Consider the following 18545-nt stretch of genomic DNA (forward strand, 5'->3'; position numbering starts at 1 on the left):
AGACGCAGACGTGTTAAAGACGCAGGCGTGTTAAAGACGCAGGCGTGTTAAAGACGCAGGCGTGTTAAAGACGCAGACGTGTTAAAGACGCAGGCGTGTTAAAGACGCAGGCGTGTTAAAGACGCAGGCGTGTTAAAGACGCAGGCGTGTTATAGACGCAGACGTGTTATAGACGCAGACGTGTTAAAGACGCAGACGTGTTAAAGACGCAGGCGTGTTAAAGACGCAGGCGTGTTAAAGACGCAGGCGTGTTAAAGACGCAGGCGTGTTAAAGACGCAGGCGTGTTAAAGACGCAGACGTGTTAAAGACGCAGGCGTGTTAAAGACGCAGGCGTGTTAAAGACGCAGACGTGTTAAAGACGCAGGCGTATTAAAGACGCAGACGTGTTAAAGACGCAGGCGTGTTAAAGACGCAGGCGTGTTAAAGACGCAGGCTTGTTAAAGACGCAGGCGTGTTAAAGACGCAGGCGTGTTAAAGACGCAGACGTGTTAAAGACGCAGGCGTGTTAAAGACGCAGACGTGTTAAAGACGCAGACGTGTTAAAGACGCAGACGTGTTAAAGACGCAGACGTGTTAAAGACGCAGGCGTGTTAAAGACGCAGGCGTGTTAAAGACGCAGACGTGTTAAAGACGCAGACGTGTTAAAGACGCAGACGTGTTAAAGACGCAGGCGTGTTAAAGACGCAGACGTGTTAAAGACGCAGGCGTGTTAAAGACGCAGGCGTGTTAAAGACGCAGGCGTGTTAAAGACGCAGGCGTGTTATAGACGCAGACGTGTTATAGACGCAGACGTGTTAAAGACGCAGACGTGTTAAAGACGCAGGCGTGTTAAAGACGCAGGCGTGTTAAAGACGCAGGCGTGTTAAAGACGCAGGCGTGTTATAGACGCAGACGTGTTAAAGACGCAGGCGTGTTAAAGACGCAGACGTGTTAAAGACGCAGGCGTGCTAAAGACGCAGGCGTGCTAAAGACGCAGGCGTGCTAAAGACGCAGGCGTGCTAAAGACGCAGGCGTGTTAAAGACGCAGGCGTGTTAAAGACGCAGACGTGTTAAAGACGCAGACGTGTTAAAGACGCAGGCGTGTTAAAGACGCAGGCGTGTTAAAGACGCAGGCGTGTTAAAGACGCAGACGTGTTAAAGACGCAGGCGTGTTAAAGACGCAGGCGTGTTAAAGACGCAGGCGTGTTAAAGACGCAGGCGTGTTAAAGACGCAGGCGTGTTAAAGACGCAGGCGTGTTAAAGACGCAGGCGTGTTAAAGACGCAGGCGTGTTAAAGACGCAGACGTGTTAAAGACGCAGACGTGTTAAAGACGCAGACGTGTTAAAGACGCAGGCGTGTTAAAGACGCAGGCGTGTTAAAGACGCAGACGTGTTAAAGACGCAGACGTGTTAAAGACGCAGGCGTGTTAAAGACGCAGGCGTGTTAAAGACGCAGGCGTGTTAAAGACGCAGGCGTGTTAAAGACGCAGGCGTGTTAAAGACGCAGACGTGTTAAAGACGCAGGCGTGTTAAAGACGCAGGCGTGTTATAGACGCAGGCGTGTTATAGACGCAGACGTGTTAAAGACGCAGACGTGTTAAAGACGCAGACGTGTTAAAGACGCAGGCGTGTTAAAGACGCAGGCGTGTTATAGACGCAGGCGTGTTATAGACGCAGGCGTGTTATAGACGCAGGCGTGTTAAAGACGCAGACGTGTTAAAGACGCAGGCGTGTTAAAGACGCAGGCGTGTTAAAGACGCAGGCGTGTTAAAGACGCAGACATGTTTTTTTGCAGTGAGTAGATTTCTGAACCGTAGACTATGATGAGGTAACATTCACCTCTTCCAATAATAACGTTGATAGCTCCTGGTTCCTCATCCTCTCCACAGGACAGCGTCTGGGAACACCCAGCCCAAAGTCCCCATGAGTCTGTGCACTCAGGCTGGCAGAGGAGTGACCATCGTCAGCCCTTCCTCTGCTCCCCTGGGAGTCATTGTTCCTGGTCCTGATTCCAACAAACCCCTCACCGTGTGCTCCGCCGCTGTACCTGCGTGCTCCCAACCTGCAGCTGTGGTAGCAACAGCTCAGACCGCTACGGGCCAACAGCCTAAAGTCTCTCTCCATGTCAACTCACAGATGACAGTAAACCAGGCCCGCAGCGCCGTCCGGACTGGTACGTTAGACAGATGTTGCATAAGCGGAGTGATTTATAGTTTAAATGTGTCATTTTATTTTATTTCATCTTTGCAGCCGCTTGCCACAGTCAGGACAGACCCACAGCAGCAGTGACACCCATCCAGTCTGCTACACCCGTGACTTTCGTCCCACAGCTCTCCGTTTGTCCGCAGCCCTCCTCTAACTCGGCTCAAGGCTGCTCCCGGGCCGGAGCGGCTCTGGGCTGCGCTGCTGCCTCCCTGACTCCTCCTAATGTGAATGCTGCTTCTCTAGAGGTCGACGCCTTGAGACCTGTTCCTGTGGGCTCTGGGAGCAGTGCTGCCATCAGTCACTCATCCAGCAGTGCAGCTTTTGTCTGCAGAATGGACAAGGATGGAAAGGTGGGATGGTTGTAGAAACTCTACAAGCTACTGTTGATCATTTTTACAATAATACAGATTTTCTTATATTCTGCAGTCTCACTGGGCTGCAACTGACGTTCACAAGAGTTTCCAAAATATCTCTACGTCACAGTCCTGCTGCTTTAATTTGTAGATTAAAACAGTCTGCAGACATCACACATCTGGAACACACGTGTGTGTGTGTGTCTCCTGCAGACACACACCGCTGAGATTCTGGCTTAAATGGTTCCCAGTACAGAGTTCATAATTGTTGGAACAGAGAGACTCAGAATCATGTTGGTAGAACAGCAATCTGTGTGTTTTATTCCCAAGTCAAACGAGCCAGCACAAACCTGTTTTTGACTTTAAGGAAGCCGTTCTAGGCAGCGAGCCGTCCTTCGTGTTTTAGGAAAATGTGCTTTAATCCATAACTGTTTGGAATTTTCAACATGAAATCGATGTTGTTGCAGAGAGAAAAGAAGAGTCTTCTGAAGCTGTTGTCCTCCAATAAGAAGAAGTCTCGACCTTCACCTCCCTCCTCTCCCACCCTTGAAGGAGAACAGGCTGGAGCTGGAGAGGTGCTGCATGGAGCGGTGTGTCCTGACACCTCCCCTCCCTCCAGCTCCGTCAGCTGCCTGGAGCTGGAATCTGCTGCTGTTGCTTCTGCCTTGCCATCCGCCTCCCCCTCAGTCCCCGAGTCTACCCATCGGAAGAGCGGCCCGCTTGATGGATGCGCTCCCATCGCTCCTCCTCCTCGACAGCCCTGCTCCTCTCTTTTACCGCAGCAGTATGATGCACGTCCCATCATATGTGAGAGGTAGGCTGATGTGAGGCTGCCTTCCCTCTAATGCAACATTATACCAGTCGCTCAGTGTGCCTCTGGCTGTTCTCCCCAGGTACAGGGTGGTGGTGTCGTATCCTCCGCAGAGCGAGGCCGAGCTGGAACTCAAGGAGGGGGACATCGTGTTTGTTCACAGGAAGCGGGAGGACGGCTGGTTCAAAGGCACGCTGCAGAGGAACGGCAGGACTGGCCTGTTCCCTGGCAGCTTCGTAGACAGCATCTAACCCACCAAACTTCCCCACGGTGAGCCCAGCTATGTGGGCGCCATCATACCGACACCTGAAGTCCTGAAAGAAACCGCTAGAAGCACACAAGAGAAGCTGAAGGGGCTCTGAAGGCACAGTGGGCGGCGCTAGAGCACACTACACGTGAACTCTTCTCTTATTCTTGGTTATTTATATATTTGTAACAACTCAGCTGTTAAATGTGTGCCTTGTACTGTTCTCCACTTTATTGTACGTAAGGACACAAATATGAGTCCTAAATCAACCAGTATGACCTGTTATCAGCACGTTACACATTTAACTTATTTTATATTCTCCCTAGGCAGCAGGGGGTTACGGACAACACACTTTAGTTCATTTTCTCCTTTAGGCCGCTGATAGGGTTTTCATTATTTTGAACCTTCAGCAGGTAGGAGACCGAACATGAAACCAAACAACCAAAACGAGTCATCTGTGCTGCACCGTGAGAAGAGAAGATGCTTCCCCCGCTCCAAACGAGACGACCAGAAGAATCTGCTGTATTGCACATCTGAATCCTTAAAGCTCCTCCTTAAGCTGCACGGGACTAAGTATTTGCGTGCCGTTCATTGTTAGGTGGCCTTGTTTCGTAGAAAAATGAGAAACTAGCTCGTCATCAACGCAGCCACCCCCCAGGAGGTCATTGATGGCTCTGCCGCAGCTTATTATCCTTAAAACACTCCAGACTCTGCAGTCGAACGTTGCTGGATTTGTACCTTTTGTTTTAATTCTCTGTTTCCTGACCAGAGTAGCTGCTCTCCTAACTCTTTAGTAATATCTGAACCCAGACAGAGCTCTGCCCCTCTAGAGCGACACGTGTCATTAAAACAAAGCAGAATCTTTTATATTTATGTTAACGTTCCACCGAGGCCCAGGCCTGCTGCTTGTGACTGACCGACGCGGTTTCCCTCCCGTGGGAGCTGTTTTTTGGACGCTAGAGTTCATTCCTGATGTGACTTGAGACACTAAAACTCACCGCTGACCGTTTGCCTAAAGCAGCGTCGCTCCACAGACGTCGGTGTCTTCTCACGAATCTCATTTTTTATGAAAACAATCATTTTGAGCCCTTTAATTTGTTTTCTGGTTAAATGTACTGACTTGATTTGCTGTAAGGTTTTTGTTTTTATGTTTTTGATTACATTTGGATTTTGTAAAACATGAAATAGCTTTATTTATTTTTTTAGAATGACTACTCTGTTGTTTTGAAACAAACAACCACAGAAATCCCTGTCTCCTTTATCCCATCAAAACTGATTCAGTCCTGTATGAAAACGCATCAGAAGTAAGTACTGACCAACCCGCCCATGTTCGTACCAGGTGACCCATTCGGACGGCACGGGATGTTCGTTTCGGTTCAATCACGCGAGCCGGTCCTGGATCCTGTTGTTTTGGGTTGTTGACGGGGACCACTGTGTGCCTGACTGCTGGAATATTTAGAGTTTTAAAGAGCGTGTGGAGAGTTATGGTACACATCACTGTTGAGCCTTTTTGTTTGACTTTGTCTTTCTGAGCAGATTTAATCCGATGTTACGACGTTATCTTGGCAAGCACCAACCTCACAACTCCTCTTTGCTTTCCTTGCAAAGCCTTTAAGATTACTGACGTGTTTCAACCCAAATGCACAAGTTTATACCGACATTTGCACTGTCTCAGCATCGCTAATCTTACTGATCTTCGTCATGCCTAGGCTGCACAGTTTGGAAACACGAGGCATTTTTGGATATATTTACAAGTCTGTTTTGTCATCTGTTGAGTATTCAGTAACTTAAAGGGATTTCTTTTTGCAATTTGAAGTGTTTGTGTAAAAGTTGTAAATAATTACAACTTTCCCCTCGTAGCTGGCGTCCTGGAGGGCCCTGTTTGGAGAAGTTTGAGTTTTCATCCTACAGCATTGATGTGCTAACAGCTAGTCTGAGTGCTGCCAAGACCAAAGCTGAGTAAAACTACCAAATGTCACAGCGGTAATGCAGTATTTTTAAACCCTTCCATCGGGGCTGATTACACATGACAGCGTTGGTGACATTCTAGGACCAACGGTGTCATGTCTTCATGTTATTGCTGAAATAATCGTTATTAATAAAATGTCACATTAACCGCTGTCTATGTTTAGAAGAATGGAATCGTTTTAACACATCTCGGTTGCACTCGGCTAACTAGCCGTTAGCTCAGCAGTCCTGAAGGACATAAAGGCTATTTCTCTAAACAAAGTAAGATCTAAACACAAATAAAACAAAATTCCTTTAAGTTGGGTTGCTGAAGCTTAACTTTTCTATGCCAAGGTGGATGACTTGATTTTTTTTTCCTTGTCAAAGTTAGTGTGTTTATGTCTAAAACTAGTGAAACTGAAATCCAACTATTTGGCACATTATGTCAAAAATATTGTGAAGAATTAGAGGGAATGACATTTTGTAAAAAAAAAAAAAAAAAAAAAAAAAAGCTATCCCAAAAGTAAAATGTTTTCCATGTTTTCTTGAAGATTGTGTTGTTTTTTCCTAAGTGACATCATGTCACGCAGGCCTCCTCCTACCAGGGTAGAACTATCCAGCTGGGGCTTCAAGCTGCTGACAGGACTAGGCATCTCAAAGTTTGCATGACATGAGTAAACTTGTGTGTGTGTGTGTGTGTGTGTGTGCGCGTGCGCGTGTGTGTACGTTCAGCAGTGATTTCAGCAGCAGCCATGGTGCATGTGGTCATTATCGTCCCCAGGAAGAGGTGAGCCTCCCCAGCGTGCTCAGCTGGGAAACGCTGACTGGACCTGACAAGCACCCAGAGGTCATTGTGCTGCACACAGCTCCCTGCAGAGGACGGCTCTCCGTGGAAATTACTCCTCCCCACACAAGAATAGGACAAATAAGAATCATTGTGCATGGCCAACACAGGATGCATATATGTTGGAATTGTGTTGAATTTTCATGCTTTAAGGACGTGTGCTAAATTTGCAGCAAGGCTGTTGCTGTCTGACAGCTAAAGCTTACCGGGCTGGTGTGTATTTAAAAATAGGAGAAGCTAGTTTACAGAATGTAGCTGCCAGGGCTATTTGGGCTTCAGCTGAGCCTTGGGGTTAAATGTTTCTTGAATAGATCTTTTGTTTACAGGACATTTGCACAAACATTTGTCTTGGACACTCAGAAGTCTAAGGACATTAGATTCAGCAAATTATACTGAGTTTGATTGTTTGTGCTGTGCAGGTACAAGGGCTGTTAGGTGTAAAAGAGCTAAGTAACATGTTCAGGAAGCGGTCTGAATCACCTTGTTTTCTCCAGAACAAACAGGTATGAATGAGCTGGGGGTTTATGAGTTGCTCCTGCAGCACCATGGACATGAATCCTAGCGCTCTGGGCCAGAGGTCTGCTCTGGCAAAGGTTGTGAATGTTATTTAACCTCAGTAAATCAACCTGGCAGGGTGTCTCAGTCTGATGAAGTGCCCAAGTGTAAATGGAGCTCTCCTATTTTTACTATTGCTCTATTTGTATGCACTGGTGGACACGATGCTATTCCTGTGGAAATACATATTTGAGGAGGGGAACAAAAAACATGGCTGAAGGAAAAGGAGAAACTGTGACACCAGCAGGATGTGTGTAGGGGGAGGGGTCAGGTGAAGAGACGAAAAGCTTTGATATCTACTCGTTTGTGTTCAGCCTTTTGTTAACAAACTTTAAAATAAAAGCTGAAATGTGCTGATATCAGTGATTCCCTAACTTCCTGCCAGTGATGTTTTTCATTGCCAACATACGACAGCTGATTCATAAAGCACCTGGGGGAGGGAAAGCTGAGGTGACTCCGAACGGCTGATTAGTTCTGACACTTCTGGCTGTCTTCAACCTGAGTGGAAACCCGTCATCAGTGAAGTATCAGCGCCTTGATTCACCATGGCAACCACTGAAAGAAGTGCATCAAACACACGAGGAAACTGCAGTTTTATTGAGCAGATTACATTTTATACAAACTGGAGTCACTGATTTGTTAAAAACACTCCTATTCAGTTGCACTCACCCAACAGAAAGAGGCAGAGTTTGCTTTAGTTAGTTGATGAGGTTTAACTCCCAGAGTCTGTTGCCATGGAGATAACTCTGAGATTCACTTAACCTCTGAAATAGCTTTCTGGATTACCATGACGTGTGTGGATCCCTGTGAAATCCATTTTAAACATTGTTTCATCTTCTTAAATGAAGTTATGTTTATTATTATAGTATTTCTGTTGATGTGACATTCTAAAACAAATAAACACCCCAAAAGTTGGTGTTAGCTCTTTGGGGCCACCTATAGGAACCCTGTTTAAAACTTTCTGGAGGCACCCCTGCCCTCAGATGACGCAGCTTGCATCTTACAATATATTCTATTTCTGTTTATTAGTCCTGTTATTATTAGTATTCAGGGAAACTTGGTTTTAATAACAACTTATTTTATTTCTACTTATTTAATTTAGAAACACTAACAGTAAAAAAATTTGATTATTTGCTCAAAAATCTTTTTTGTTGTTGAGGTCCTAATAATCCAAAATAGCTAAGCAAAGTCAAAATCACACCAAACTAAAGGTCTCTGGAGGATCCGTCCAAATAAAAACAAACATGGGTCCTCAGCCTCTGCTAGAGTCGTGTTCAGCCAGCCCTGTGTAGACAGGCACGGTCACAGCTGCAGCTGAGAAGCTACCGTGGCGACTCTACTTAGGAACATTGTAAAATTTTTATTCCCCAGCTGCACAAACGTTACTTCCGCTAGAAACTGGTGCGTTTTGTTGCGTTTCACACGTTAAACCATGTGTTCACAGCGCCATCTGCCGGATAAACGCAAACAATACAACAACACAGAAAACAAACATGGCGGCGTCCGTAACTTTCCTTGGAAATTCGCAATTTTTAAATTAGACTCATTTAAAAACATTCGAAGCGTGACTACATAAAACAAGGTAAGCAGCCGCTTGACATAAAAGTGTGAGATTTTGGGGGGATCAAGGAAATATAAATGTTTTTTAATCGTCATAAGGTAAAGTTGCAAGCCGGACCGGACTCGATTCGGAGCTGCTGGGTCCTCCGTGAGGATCATGTCCCGGCTGGCGGTGGTGTGTGGGGGCTCCAGGGGCATCGGGAGGGCCGTGTCCTGCCTGCTGGCGGAGAGGGGCTGCAGGCTGGTCGTAGTCTCCAGGAGGGAGGATGCTGCCCGCGCTGCTGTGGCGGCCCTACCTGGAGGTAAATACTGCAAACGTTAGGAAATAGTTTGTAGATGCATGGGAAAGCTACCTTCTGTAAGTCTAAACGTGTAAAGAATTGTTTTGGCCAGTTTCTTAAAGAGCAAGTAACCCCCAAATCAATAATTTTTTCCTGATAAACTATATAAATGTGTGTATAATCGTGCTGCAGACACGTGTAGTCAATAGTTTTGCACTTTAGTGCATTTTAGTTAAAATTTAAATTTTCTGCCTGAAACTGTCAGTGTTGTGCCGTTGTCAGGTAAAAACTCTTCACTGCATTTGAATTTAAATCTGCCACCGCTATTGGCTAAGAGGTATGCTATGATGTAAACTGGTACATTATGATGTCACGATGTCATGAGTGTGTGTATTTGTTAGTGGCTCCACCCTCTCGGTCTGCTAGGCAACAGCATTTGTTGCATTTTTCAAACATGAAGTGGGAATGAAGTACGCTTCTTGTAAGGGGTGACTTGCTCTTTAACTTTTATGAAAAATGACTTACCCACTTGTGAATAGAGTAAAACCTTTGGTTTGCGTAAACAATCCAAGCTTCATCGTCTTTCTAAAGACGGTACGTTAACAAAATGACAATTCAGAATGTATGCTCGAGTTTCTGTTTCTCTTGGACAAACGTGTCCTCCAACCTTCATCTCTCAACTTCAGCATATGGACTCATGCCAGTAATGGTGGTTTCAGGGTTATGGATATAGTTAACAGATATCGATTAAAGCGGTGATCCACTTTACCGGCTCAGATATGAACTGGTCATTAACCATCTCCACCTGTTGACTTAATCTGCACATAAACGCTCTTTTAAACAAACCTGATTTATTCAACCAAAAGGACCATAGAGGATGTTTCTGAGCCTCTAACAGCTTGTCTTTTGCTAATCAGGGGACAGCAGTAGCTCAGGAGGTAGACCAGTAACTGGAAGGTTGCAGGTTTGAGCCCGGCTCTGACCAGAGAATGCTGCCGTTGTGTCCTTGGGCAAGACACTTAACCCACCTTGCCTGCTGGCGGTGGTCGGAGGGACCGGTGGTGCCAGTCTTCCGCAGCCTCGTCTCTGTCAGTGCCCCCCCCCCAGGGCAGCTGTGGCTACATCGTAGCTCATCCCCACCAGTGTGTGATGACTGATTGTGTTGTGAAGCGCCTGGGGGGGGGGGTGGGGTGGGGGTGGGGGGGGGAGGTTGTAGAACCCTAAGAAGGCGCTATACAAATACAGGCCATCTACTATTTTTTAAATGTCAACTATTTTAAAGTTGGACAAAGAAAATTCACATTTTCAAGGTGATCTGATGACATTTTACGTTCATGCTTGCTGAAACATTTCCAGAGAGTGTGCAGCCTGAATTCTGGCTGACTGGTTAAGTTTTACGTATTGGAGACACATGTTGGAGATGTGTTTTGGTTCATTATCCTATGAAACTGGCCTCGATCAGGTGCTGTCTACTGGGCCTGGCGTTGCTAAGTCTGGATGAAGACTTCCTGTTTTACTGCAAGGTAATTTCAGAAGCATTTCCCAATCTTCAGTTGTCACAAACAGATTTACTTGGATGAGCAGCCACACCAGATCACGCAGGGACCTGGTAAGGAAGGCCTCTATGCAAAAATGTAGATCTTTCTTTAAAAAATCTATTTTATATGTTTTGTTTTGGAAATTTAAAAGCAAATCTGGGCACTTCACTGTTTTACACACACTCTTATAGGGAAGGGAGATAAACTCGTGTTTTAGATGCATCGAGATGCGAACATGAACATTTATCAATCGATTTTGAAAAAGTAAAAAATCGATTTTATCAACGGCGAGGCACTAAAAGCGGAACTTAGCTAAAGGAAGTCTGGTGCTTGGACGGAAAGGTTACAGTATGCACAGGACAACACGGCTGACTGAGGAATACGGCCGGCACCGCCAACATTAAAAGCAAACATACGGAATTACTTTGGTTTTCATGAGTTTGAGGGGAAAAGGGACCTGGACAAAAGCCGTACGGTGTTCAAGCTAAACTCAAATATAACACGATAAACATGAGAAGCCATGTTAATCGTTTTCACCCGGAGGAGGAGCAAAAGACCACTGGTGTCAAGCCAGCCTCCAGTTTGTTTTCTGTTCCCCGTCTATTCAAGTTATTACGGGAAGGGATGTGGAAACCGGATTTCAAAATAAAATTCATCTTTGAATGAATTATCAGATATTTTAAGAACATAATAACAAATAATTTAGGCTTGTTCACTATTAGCGCCCTGTCAATATCAAGGCAATCTTATTTTGGATTTCAAAGTAAAAGCCTTGTGAATTTTCATTTTTGAACTACTCTTTCAATGACTTCAGAATGCTCTTAAAAGCAAAAGTCATATTTCCAAAGAGCAGTTGCATTTTGTATCAACACTATCAAACCACAGCAATTTGAAATTGCCCATATTTGACCGACTCTTTAACGATTTCAAAAAGCTCTAAAATGGAAAATTGCTGTTTCCACAGGTAATTCCACTTTAGATCAACAGTACACAACCCCACAGTGATACCATATCAATATCATGTCAGTCTGATTTAATTTATTAAACTTTACTGAAGTGGATTTCTTGTATTTACATATTAATGACACAGTCTTTTCTTTGGTTCCATTTCATAACATTACAAATACATTTTCGTAATAGAGTATGATAGTAACATAGGTAAATCTGTTTATCTTTGAAAACAAATCCCAGAAAAAGGTAACAGCTCAATACAAGGAGAGTAAATTGTTAAGTCCAGAACGTGCAGTCTTAACATAAAAGGTGCTTTAAAGGTAAATGACAACATCATGGAAATGTGCATGAGATATGTATGAAAACGTTTCGCCGTATTATGTTGCTCAAATGATCACTTTGGTGGAGACCACAGAGTACGTCTTCAAATGTTTTGACACAAGCGTCCAAGAAGTCTGGTTTAACAGCACAGGAGACAATCCCACGCTTCTTCCTTTGCTTTTTAAAGTCGTTGTTGGTCATGGCAAGGCACTGCTCATGGTACCATCTTTCACAGGTGTCACATTATATCTATTTAAAATCAAACAGACAAAGCAAAAAAAAAAAAAACATTTATGCTCAAAGACTTTTACACATTTTTGAGAAATCCTAATACCCTCCAACTCACCCAGTTCATCACTGAAGGTCCTGATCCAGGAGGCTTGGTCAGTGAACACATGGCACAGTTGCTGTTGGTGTCAAAAACTAAAATACAGAATCAAAACACATTAGATAGACATTCGTCTGAAGGCCAATGTGTGTATGTGTTAAACTGTGTACTTACAACTTTCTATCGATTACACCATAAAGTGCCATTGTGCACTATAGTAATACTACTAACAGAATAACACATTTCAATCTACACACACGCACACATATACATTCAAATACATACACACACACACACACACACACACGTTCTCTATTATTCACCCCCAAACCGACCTGATGCTTGTAGTATCTCCACAGCCATCAACTTTCTTTCCTCTGTTTTGAAACGCAACATCAGACTGACATGATATTGATATGGTATCACTGTGGGGTTGTGTACTGTTGATCTAAAGTGGAATTACCTGTGGAAACAGGAATTTTCCATTTTAGAGCTTTTTGAAATCGTTAAAGAGTCGGTCAAATATGGGCAATTTCAAATTGCTGTGGTTTGATAGTGTTGATACAAAATGCACCTGCTCTTTGGAAATATGACTTTTGCTTTTAAGAGCATTCTGAAGTCATTGAAAGAGTAGTTCAAAAATGAAAATTCACAGGGCTTTTACTTTGAAATCCAAAATAAGATTGCCTTGATATTGACAGGGCGCTAATAGTGAACAAGCCTAAATTATTTGTTATTATGTTCTTAAAATATCTGATAATTCATTCAAAGTTGAATTTTATTTTGAAATCCGGTTTCCACATCCCTTCCCGTAATAACTTGAATAGACGGGGAAGCGACAATAAACTGGAGGCTGGCTTGACACCAGTAAAAGACGCCGGTAGCTGCGTCTGTCGCCACCAACCAGAAAACAGGCGTTGTTAAAATTTCCACCAAACTCGGAAAAGGTGAACAGAACTACAAAGCCAATAGCGAGTTTTATCCCGAAAGATTTGCGTCTGTTTTATGTATTTATTTATTTATACATTTAATTGAAGTTCTTGTCAAAAGTATTTATACTCATACTGTTGTTGTCTAATCGCATTTACTTTTAGAAAAAGAACAGTTATTCCTGTTCTAACTTGTTGGACATCAGCATTATTTAGTTTGGAAGCTGTTAATGACAGCACCTCTTTTCTTTAAAACGTTGCACTGATACTTATGTTAATAAAAGAAACTGGAAGTAAATGAATCATTACAGATGTTTTTCTGAAGGACCACCTAATCACTTGGCAGCCAGGTGAGGGAGGAGAAAGATGCATCAATGGTGACGTTCCTGAAGATTCCCACCCCTACTCTCTCACTAGGTGTTCTGTTTCGGAGCCTTTTAAACAAAATTATCTCCACACACGTGTTTTAAATCAGTCTGTATGAAGTATTTTCATTGGGTCAAACACTGAACTAGAGACGGGTTTGTTCAGTCCTGTTTGAGGCTGTCTTGATGCTTCAAAGCCTTCACGTATTGTTCAGCATCAACAGAGCCCTCTTTGATGCTCGGGTTGCTCCACGTACCCTCATACCAGCGCAGATGTTGGCTTCTCAGAGCTGATAGAAGAGCCCCTCCATCTCCTCTGGTTTGGATTCACCAGACCACAGTCCACTGCTTTTCACTTCAGTTGAGTCCATCTTAAATTACCGAGAGCGGCGGCGTCCCGGGACCAGTCTACACTCCGTCACGTTACATTTCAGGGTTACCTTTGAAATCAAGCTGGGTCTGGGAGTGATTTGCCTCCCGGGACCTGCAGTTTCTAGGAACAGCCTGCAGAGGCGTAACTGCTGGTGTACTTACAGACCTGCTGTGTGTTGCTCCACAGCCCACCACCAGGCTCTGAGCTGTGACGTCTCCAAAGAGGAGGAGGTGCAGAGAACCTTTGAAACGATCCAGAAGATGTGCGGAAACATCACTTACCTTGTGAATGCAGCCGGCGTCAACAGGTGAGCAGAGTGATGTCTCTTGTTTCTTTGTTGCCGTAGTAACAGTAGGGAAGTGAGCTGAGCTGTGTGTGAGTCTGTCTCCAGAGATGCTCTGCTGCTGAGGACCAAACCAGCAGAAATGGTGGCTCTGCTTCACACCAACCTCCTGGGCTCCATGCTGACCTGCAGGGCAGCTCTTCGCAGCATGCTGCACACAAGAGGAGCTTCTATAGTTAACATAGGTAACTATCATAGGCGCATGATGAGTGCTACGGTAGCATTTAGCCACTAGATGGTAGGAGTTTTATTTGGTTCGGACGGTTTCAGATGTGTTACATTCATCCTGAAGGATGAAGGATCCATTTGGATGTGTTTGCAGTCTCTGGCTGCAGGTTCTCCACCTTCATTCAGCAAGCTTCCTGCTGGACTTCAGCCGTCTTTAACCGTTAATACCTGATTTAATTATAATTCATTTGATCTTTAAACCTTTACAACATAATGCAGCTTCTTCCTAAAAAACAAAAACACAATTGGCCTAAAAGTGTCAGCGTCGCAGGGCGACCTAGCGAGGAGCGGGGAAGTGACGGTGAGACCCACACAGAGGAGGGCAGGGGCGAGTGGAGCTAGGGATGGATGGAGAGGAGGAAGGCTGAGCCTGGGTTGGTGAAGCCAGTAGTTAGTCGGAGCATCAGAGTGGTGAGTGGAAGCAGTGTTTAACTGGTCTTGCTGTGGTTGTTGTCCATTGGTGAGGCGGGTACTAGATCATGCGCAGGTGTGCATGATGAGGACCTGACAAGCATTTGACCTCTAAAAGGGTTTTTTATTTAAATTCGTCTTTATTCTTTAACGTAGACATACTGTACATATTTAGGTTAATAGCTTTAAAGTGGCTATGTATATTGTCTCAGGCCCCCGTAGAAGGAAGCATGGCTTCTTGTTGGGCGTCACCCAGAGACTTAGACCCACTCACGTGCATTTTAGACCCAATTTTTATGTTTATGTTACAAAGCCGCCAATATTTTTCAACAACTGGGCATAATTTCTTTAATTTTCAACATTTCCATGGACGGTAAAAACTACACATTGTCTCTTTCAGTTATCTGAAAGACTCCTTTATATTTATGATGATTTTATTTAATTTTATGCATCAAGTGATGCACCTAAGATCAGACTAGAGTCGCTCTGACAGCTGAGACTGTCTGGAGTTATGGTTTTCTGCTTGACTGGAACATGGGATGAGTCTGAATTTAGAAGCTTTAATTCATTATCCAGTCAGTTCAGACCGTTTTTCAGGCCCTGTTGATAATCAGAAAATAAGTGTATCATGATGCTGCTGCCGCCGTGCTTCTGCATGGTCCTCTCAGGTTAAATCAGGCTTTTACACTGCCTCTGTGCCTCAGGTTGCTTGCTGTATGCCATTTCTTTAGTTTTCCAACAATGAGTTTAATAATGCTTGGAAGAGCAGCTTCTGTTTCAGACAACTAAAAAAGTCTAGTTTGTAATTCCCCAGAATTAGTCCCAGGCGTGTTACGATCCTGCAGATCAGGTGAGTCCTCACAGGTGGACCCGTCCGAGCCTCAGATGCTTTTTGAGCTGAATATGAATTTAAACCCTCTAAGAACAACCGGGGTAAATACACTTCGTATTTTTGTTGTTTTGTGTATTGAAACAGCTTTTAAGCATTCTTATTGATATGTTATACCGGCAAGGGCGTCAGTTTGTTTCCAGAATTGCTGGGGACACTAACCATACACTTGAGTGGGGTTTAAAAATTGCTGGGGACAATAAAGTAGGCTAGCACAGGGGTCGTCGGCTCTGGAGCCGCATGCGGCTCTTCCATCCATCTGATGCGGCTCTCTGTGCTTGTGAAATAATGAATGGATATTTAAATAAAAAGCTTTATATTTTACTGCATTAATTTTACATCTGTAAGCTAATTCTAAATGTAAAGATTGTCTGCGTAAACCTGAACAGGTCCAACCCGGTCTTACTGTGAGACCGGGTTGACGCGTCACGCTTGTGCGTAATCATATCGGCGCTTCTGAGCTGCTATCTGACCTTCCCCACCTACAAAGTTTAATTACAACAATCAAACGTGACAGAGCCTGGATTTGTATTCTGAACAGTCTAAACATGTTTTAAAAAGAAACGTAGGACAAAAGTGGCACCTGCTCAGTAAAACCATCAACAGGGTGAAAAATACCAAAAATTGAAGGCAGAGACGGGCTACAACTTCTGGATCCATTTTATATAAATCGTTTTATTGATTATCGTCTAATGAAAGATAATTAAGACGTACACGAGCGACCAGGCGCGTTGCAAGCTTTTCAAAAGTGTGGGGGATGTTGTCTGTGCCTAAAATAATTTCATGTTATTCATCTTGTTAGTTTAATTTCCATAATAGCGGAGCAGGTGCGAATTTTAGACGCGTCACGCACGTCTCCGTTTTAAACATGTTTAAACTGTTCAGAATACAAATCCAGGCTCTGTCTCGTTAGATTGGTGTAACTAAAGTTTGTACTGAATGAAACTTTACATTAAACCATGTTGAAAAGTAAAGGATCCGATTAAATCATTTCCCCTCATTTACAGTCAGTACAGTGCAGTGCGCGTGGCTCTGGGGTTAATCAAGTTTAATTGTAACATTAATGTGTTACTGGACACGCTGGTCTGGTTGGTTAGACCAGTGTTTGAAGTGGAAAACACACACACACACACACACACACACACCAATTAAAATAATGCTGATAGCGTGGATAGAAGACAGGTGATGGTTTACGTATTTAAATGATGATCAGGCTGCTGTAAAATGTAATCTCCATCCACATCCAGACACAATCATCCTCTATTCTTTCTCTAGTCGCTCTGCTCTTGCCTGGGCTGACGTAGCTGACGGTGCACGCGGCGCGCCTAACTAGCGGCTGATGCACATTTTACGCATTTGGAGAGGTGGGCTGGATGCTTTGCTTTTACTGGAAGATGGTCCACTTAACGCACGGGTGTAGACTACATATTAATGACAAATGAATGAAAATTAAATTGTGAGTTTTTACTTCATATTTTAGAAATAAAAATGACGGGGGAACACATTTATGACGTCTTTTTAAACTAAGTTTCCTAGCGTGACCTGCCTGCTTCACTTAAGTCACTGCTTATTAAGGTCCGTCCAAAATTACCGTGGCCCACCCAAAAATGAAAACCTGGCACCGCGCCAGTTATAACCTCTGCAAATTGTTGTTCTTCACTTTATCAAACTCAGACTTTGTACAGCTAATGTCAAGATGTAAAATTATGAATTCAGTCGAGCTCTTCCGTCCCTCCCTCTCCTGCTCTCCTGGAAACCCGACATCGGCTGTCAGAAGAGGGAGGTGAAGAAGGAGATGAGGCAAACAGAGTGAGTGCGACTAAAGAAACCAGACTGGTGTGGAGGTGAGCAAAACAGCTGGAAAAGTGAGGGTGTTGAATCCCCCACGGGTGCGATGCCCCCGGCTGCTGTCACCTGGTTGTGAGCAGCGCTCTGCTGTCTGAGGGTAGGCCCCGCCCGCAACGCTGCGGCTGCTGCGGTGTTTTCTTTACTGTGGGAAACGGGTAATAATGGCTCTTTGATGGGAACAGGTTGCCGACCCCTGGTATAAGATCTGAGCTGGTAAAACAAAAATCCTCATCAGCAGGCTTTTTTGAAAGAGGGGGGGACACAGCTGCCAATCACGAATTTTGCCGGGGACATGTCCCCGGCGTCCCCGGTTAAAATGACGCCTATGCATACCGGCCCAACTAACTTGGGTTCGGCACCCTCAGCACGTGTTTGTGCTGCTCTGGGATGTGGAAACCTGACAAAGTCCTGAAATTGTTTTACTTTTTATTATTTTTATTTTATTTTAGTTAGAATGTGTCAAACGGCACGGATTTAGTCACGTTTGAATAAAAAAGAAGGAGCTTTTCCCGGTTTCCTGGAAGAGATCGAACCTGAAGACATAACCGTGACCAGAAGAGTGCGAGTCCTCTCGTCCAGGTCAGGGAGGGTTTGTGTCAAACACACCAGGCCGTCCTCATGGATTCTGTGTTTCCAGGCTCGGTGGTGGGCCTGAAAGGAAACGCTGGTCAGAGTGTCTACAGCGCCGCTAAAGCTGGGTTGGAAGGATTCACACGCTCCCTCGCCAAAGAAGTTGCTTCTAGAAACATCCGAGTTAACCTGTTGGCTCCAGGTCAGAGCAGCTCCCATCCTTACATCCTGTCCTCACGGCTTCTTTAAAGCACATCTTCTTTCTGACCTGTTCAGGTTTCGTCCACACAGACATGACAGCAGAGCTGAGGGGGGAGGATGGAGCTCGCTCCATCCCTTTGGGGAGGTATGGAATGCCGGAGGAGGTTGCCCAGGCCGCGCTTTTCCTGCTGGAGTCTTCGTACGTCACAGGACACGTGCTGGTGGTGGACGGAGGGCTGCAGCTGGCTCTCTAAACGTCAGAAAGATCCGTTTGTCCGTTTTACAGAGCTGAGCTTTTATCTCTGAGATTAAAGAATTTCAAATGTGACTCGAGAGATTTCTGAAATCCTTTGTATCACAGCTGGAGACCGACACCACACCTTCCTCCGCTGTCTTTCTGCTGAGTCACCCTAAGCAGCCACAGCGTGTGGTGGTCCATCGTGACTCATGCTGCCGACTCCACCGTG

General features: G+C 44.6%; 2 protein-coding genes across 3 annotated transcripts in view; both read left to right on the forward strand.

The window, feature by feature from the left end:
• sh3rf1 (SH3 domain containing ring finger 1) overlaps positions 1-3822 on the forward strand; it is a 42671-nt gene extending 38849 nt beyond the window's left edge. For both annotated transcript variants that reach the window (XM_015975629.3, XM_054734871.2), the window contains exons 9-12: positions 1870-2153; positions 2231-2535; positions 3006-3352; positions 3432-3822. In XM_015975629.3, the coding sequence (XP_015831115.1) occupies positions 1870-2153; positions 2231-2535; positions 3006-3352; positions 3432-3600 (1105 nt within the window). In that variant the 3' untranslated portion in view covers positions 3601-3822. The remainder of the gene's footprint in view (positions 1-1869; positions 2154-2230; positions 2536-3005; positions 3353-3431) is intronic.
• A 4575-nt stretch (positions 3823-8397) lies between these two features.
• cbr4 (carbonyl reductase 4) lies at positions 8398-18406 on the forward strand. Its single transcript, XM_015975640.3, has 6 exons — positions 8398-8524; positions 8602-8804; positions 13775-13895; positions 13980-14116; positions 17945-18079; positions 18154-18406. Exons 2-6 carry the CDS (start codon positions 8660-8662, stop codon positions 18330-18332), a joined length of 717 nt encoding a protein of 238 aa, XP_015831126.3. The 5' UTR covers positions 8398-8524; positions 8602-8659; the 3' UTR covers positions 18333-18406.
• Positions 18407-18545: the final 139 nt, after the last annotated feature.

This window comes from Nothobranchius furzeri, chromosome 8 (assembly GCF_043380555.1).
Source record: "Nothobranchius furzeri strain GRZ-AD chromosome 8, NfurGRZ-RIMD1, whole genome shotgun sequence".
NCBI lineage: Eukaryota > Metazoa > Chordata > Actinopteri > Cyprinodontiformes > Nothobranchiidae > Nothobranchius > Nothobranchius furzeri.

Bases quoted from the DNA above. Each gene is read 5' to 3' on its own strand.
- cbr4 (XM_015975640.3), top strand. From the start codon at position 8,660: ATGTCCCGGCTGGCGGTGGTGTGTGGGGGCTCCAGGGGCATCGGGAGG. The intron at 8,805-13,774 runs GTAAATACTGCA...GTTGCTCCACAG, and splicing joins TGTGGCGGCCCTACCTGGAG to CCCACCACCAGGCTCTGAGC. The intron at 13,896-13,979 runs GTGAGCAGAGTG...GTCTGTCTCCAG, and splicing joins AATGCAGCCGGCGTCAACAG to AGATGCTCTGCTGCTGAGGA.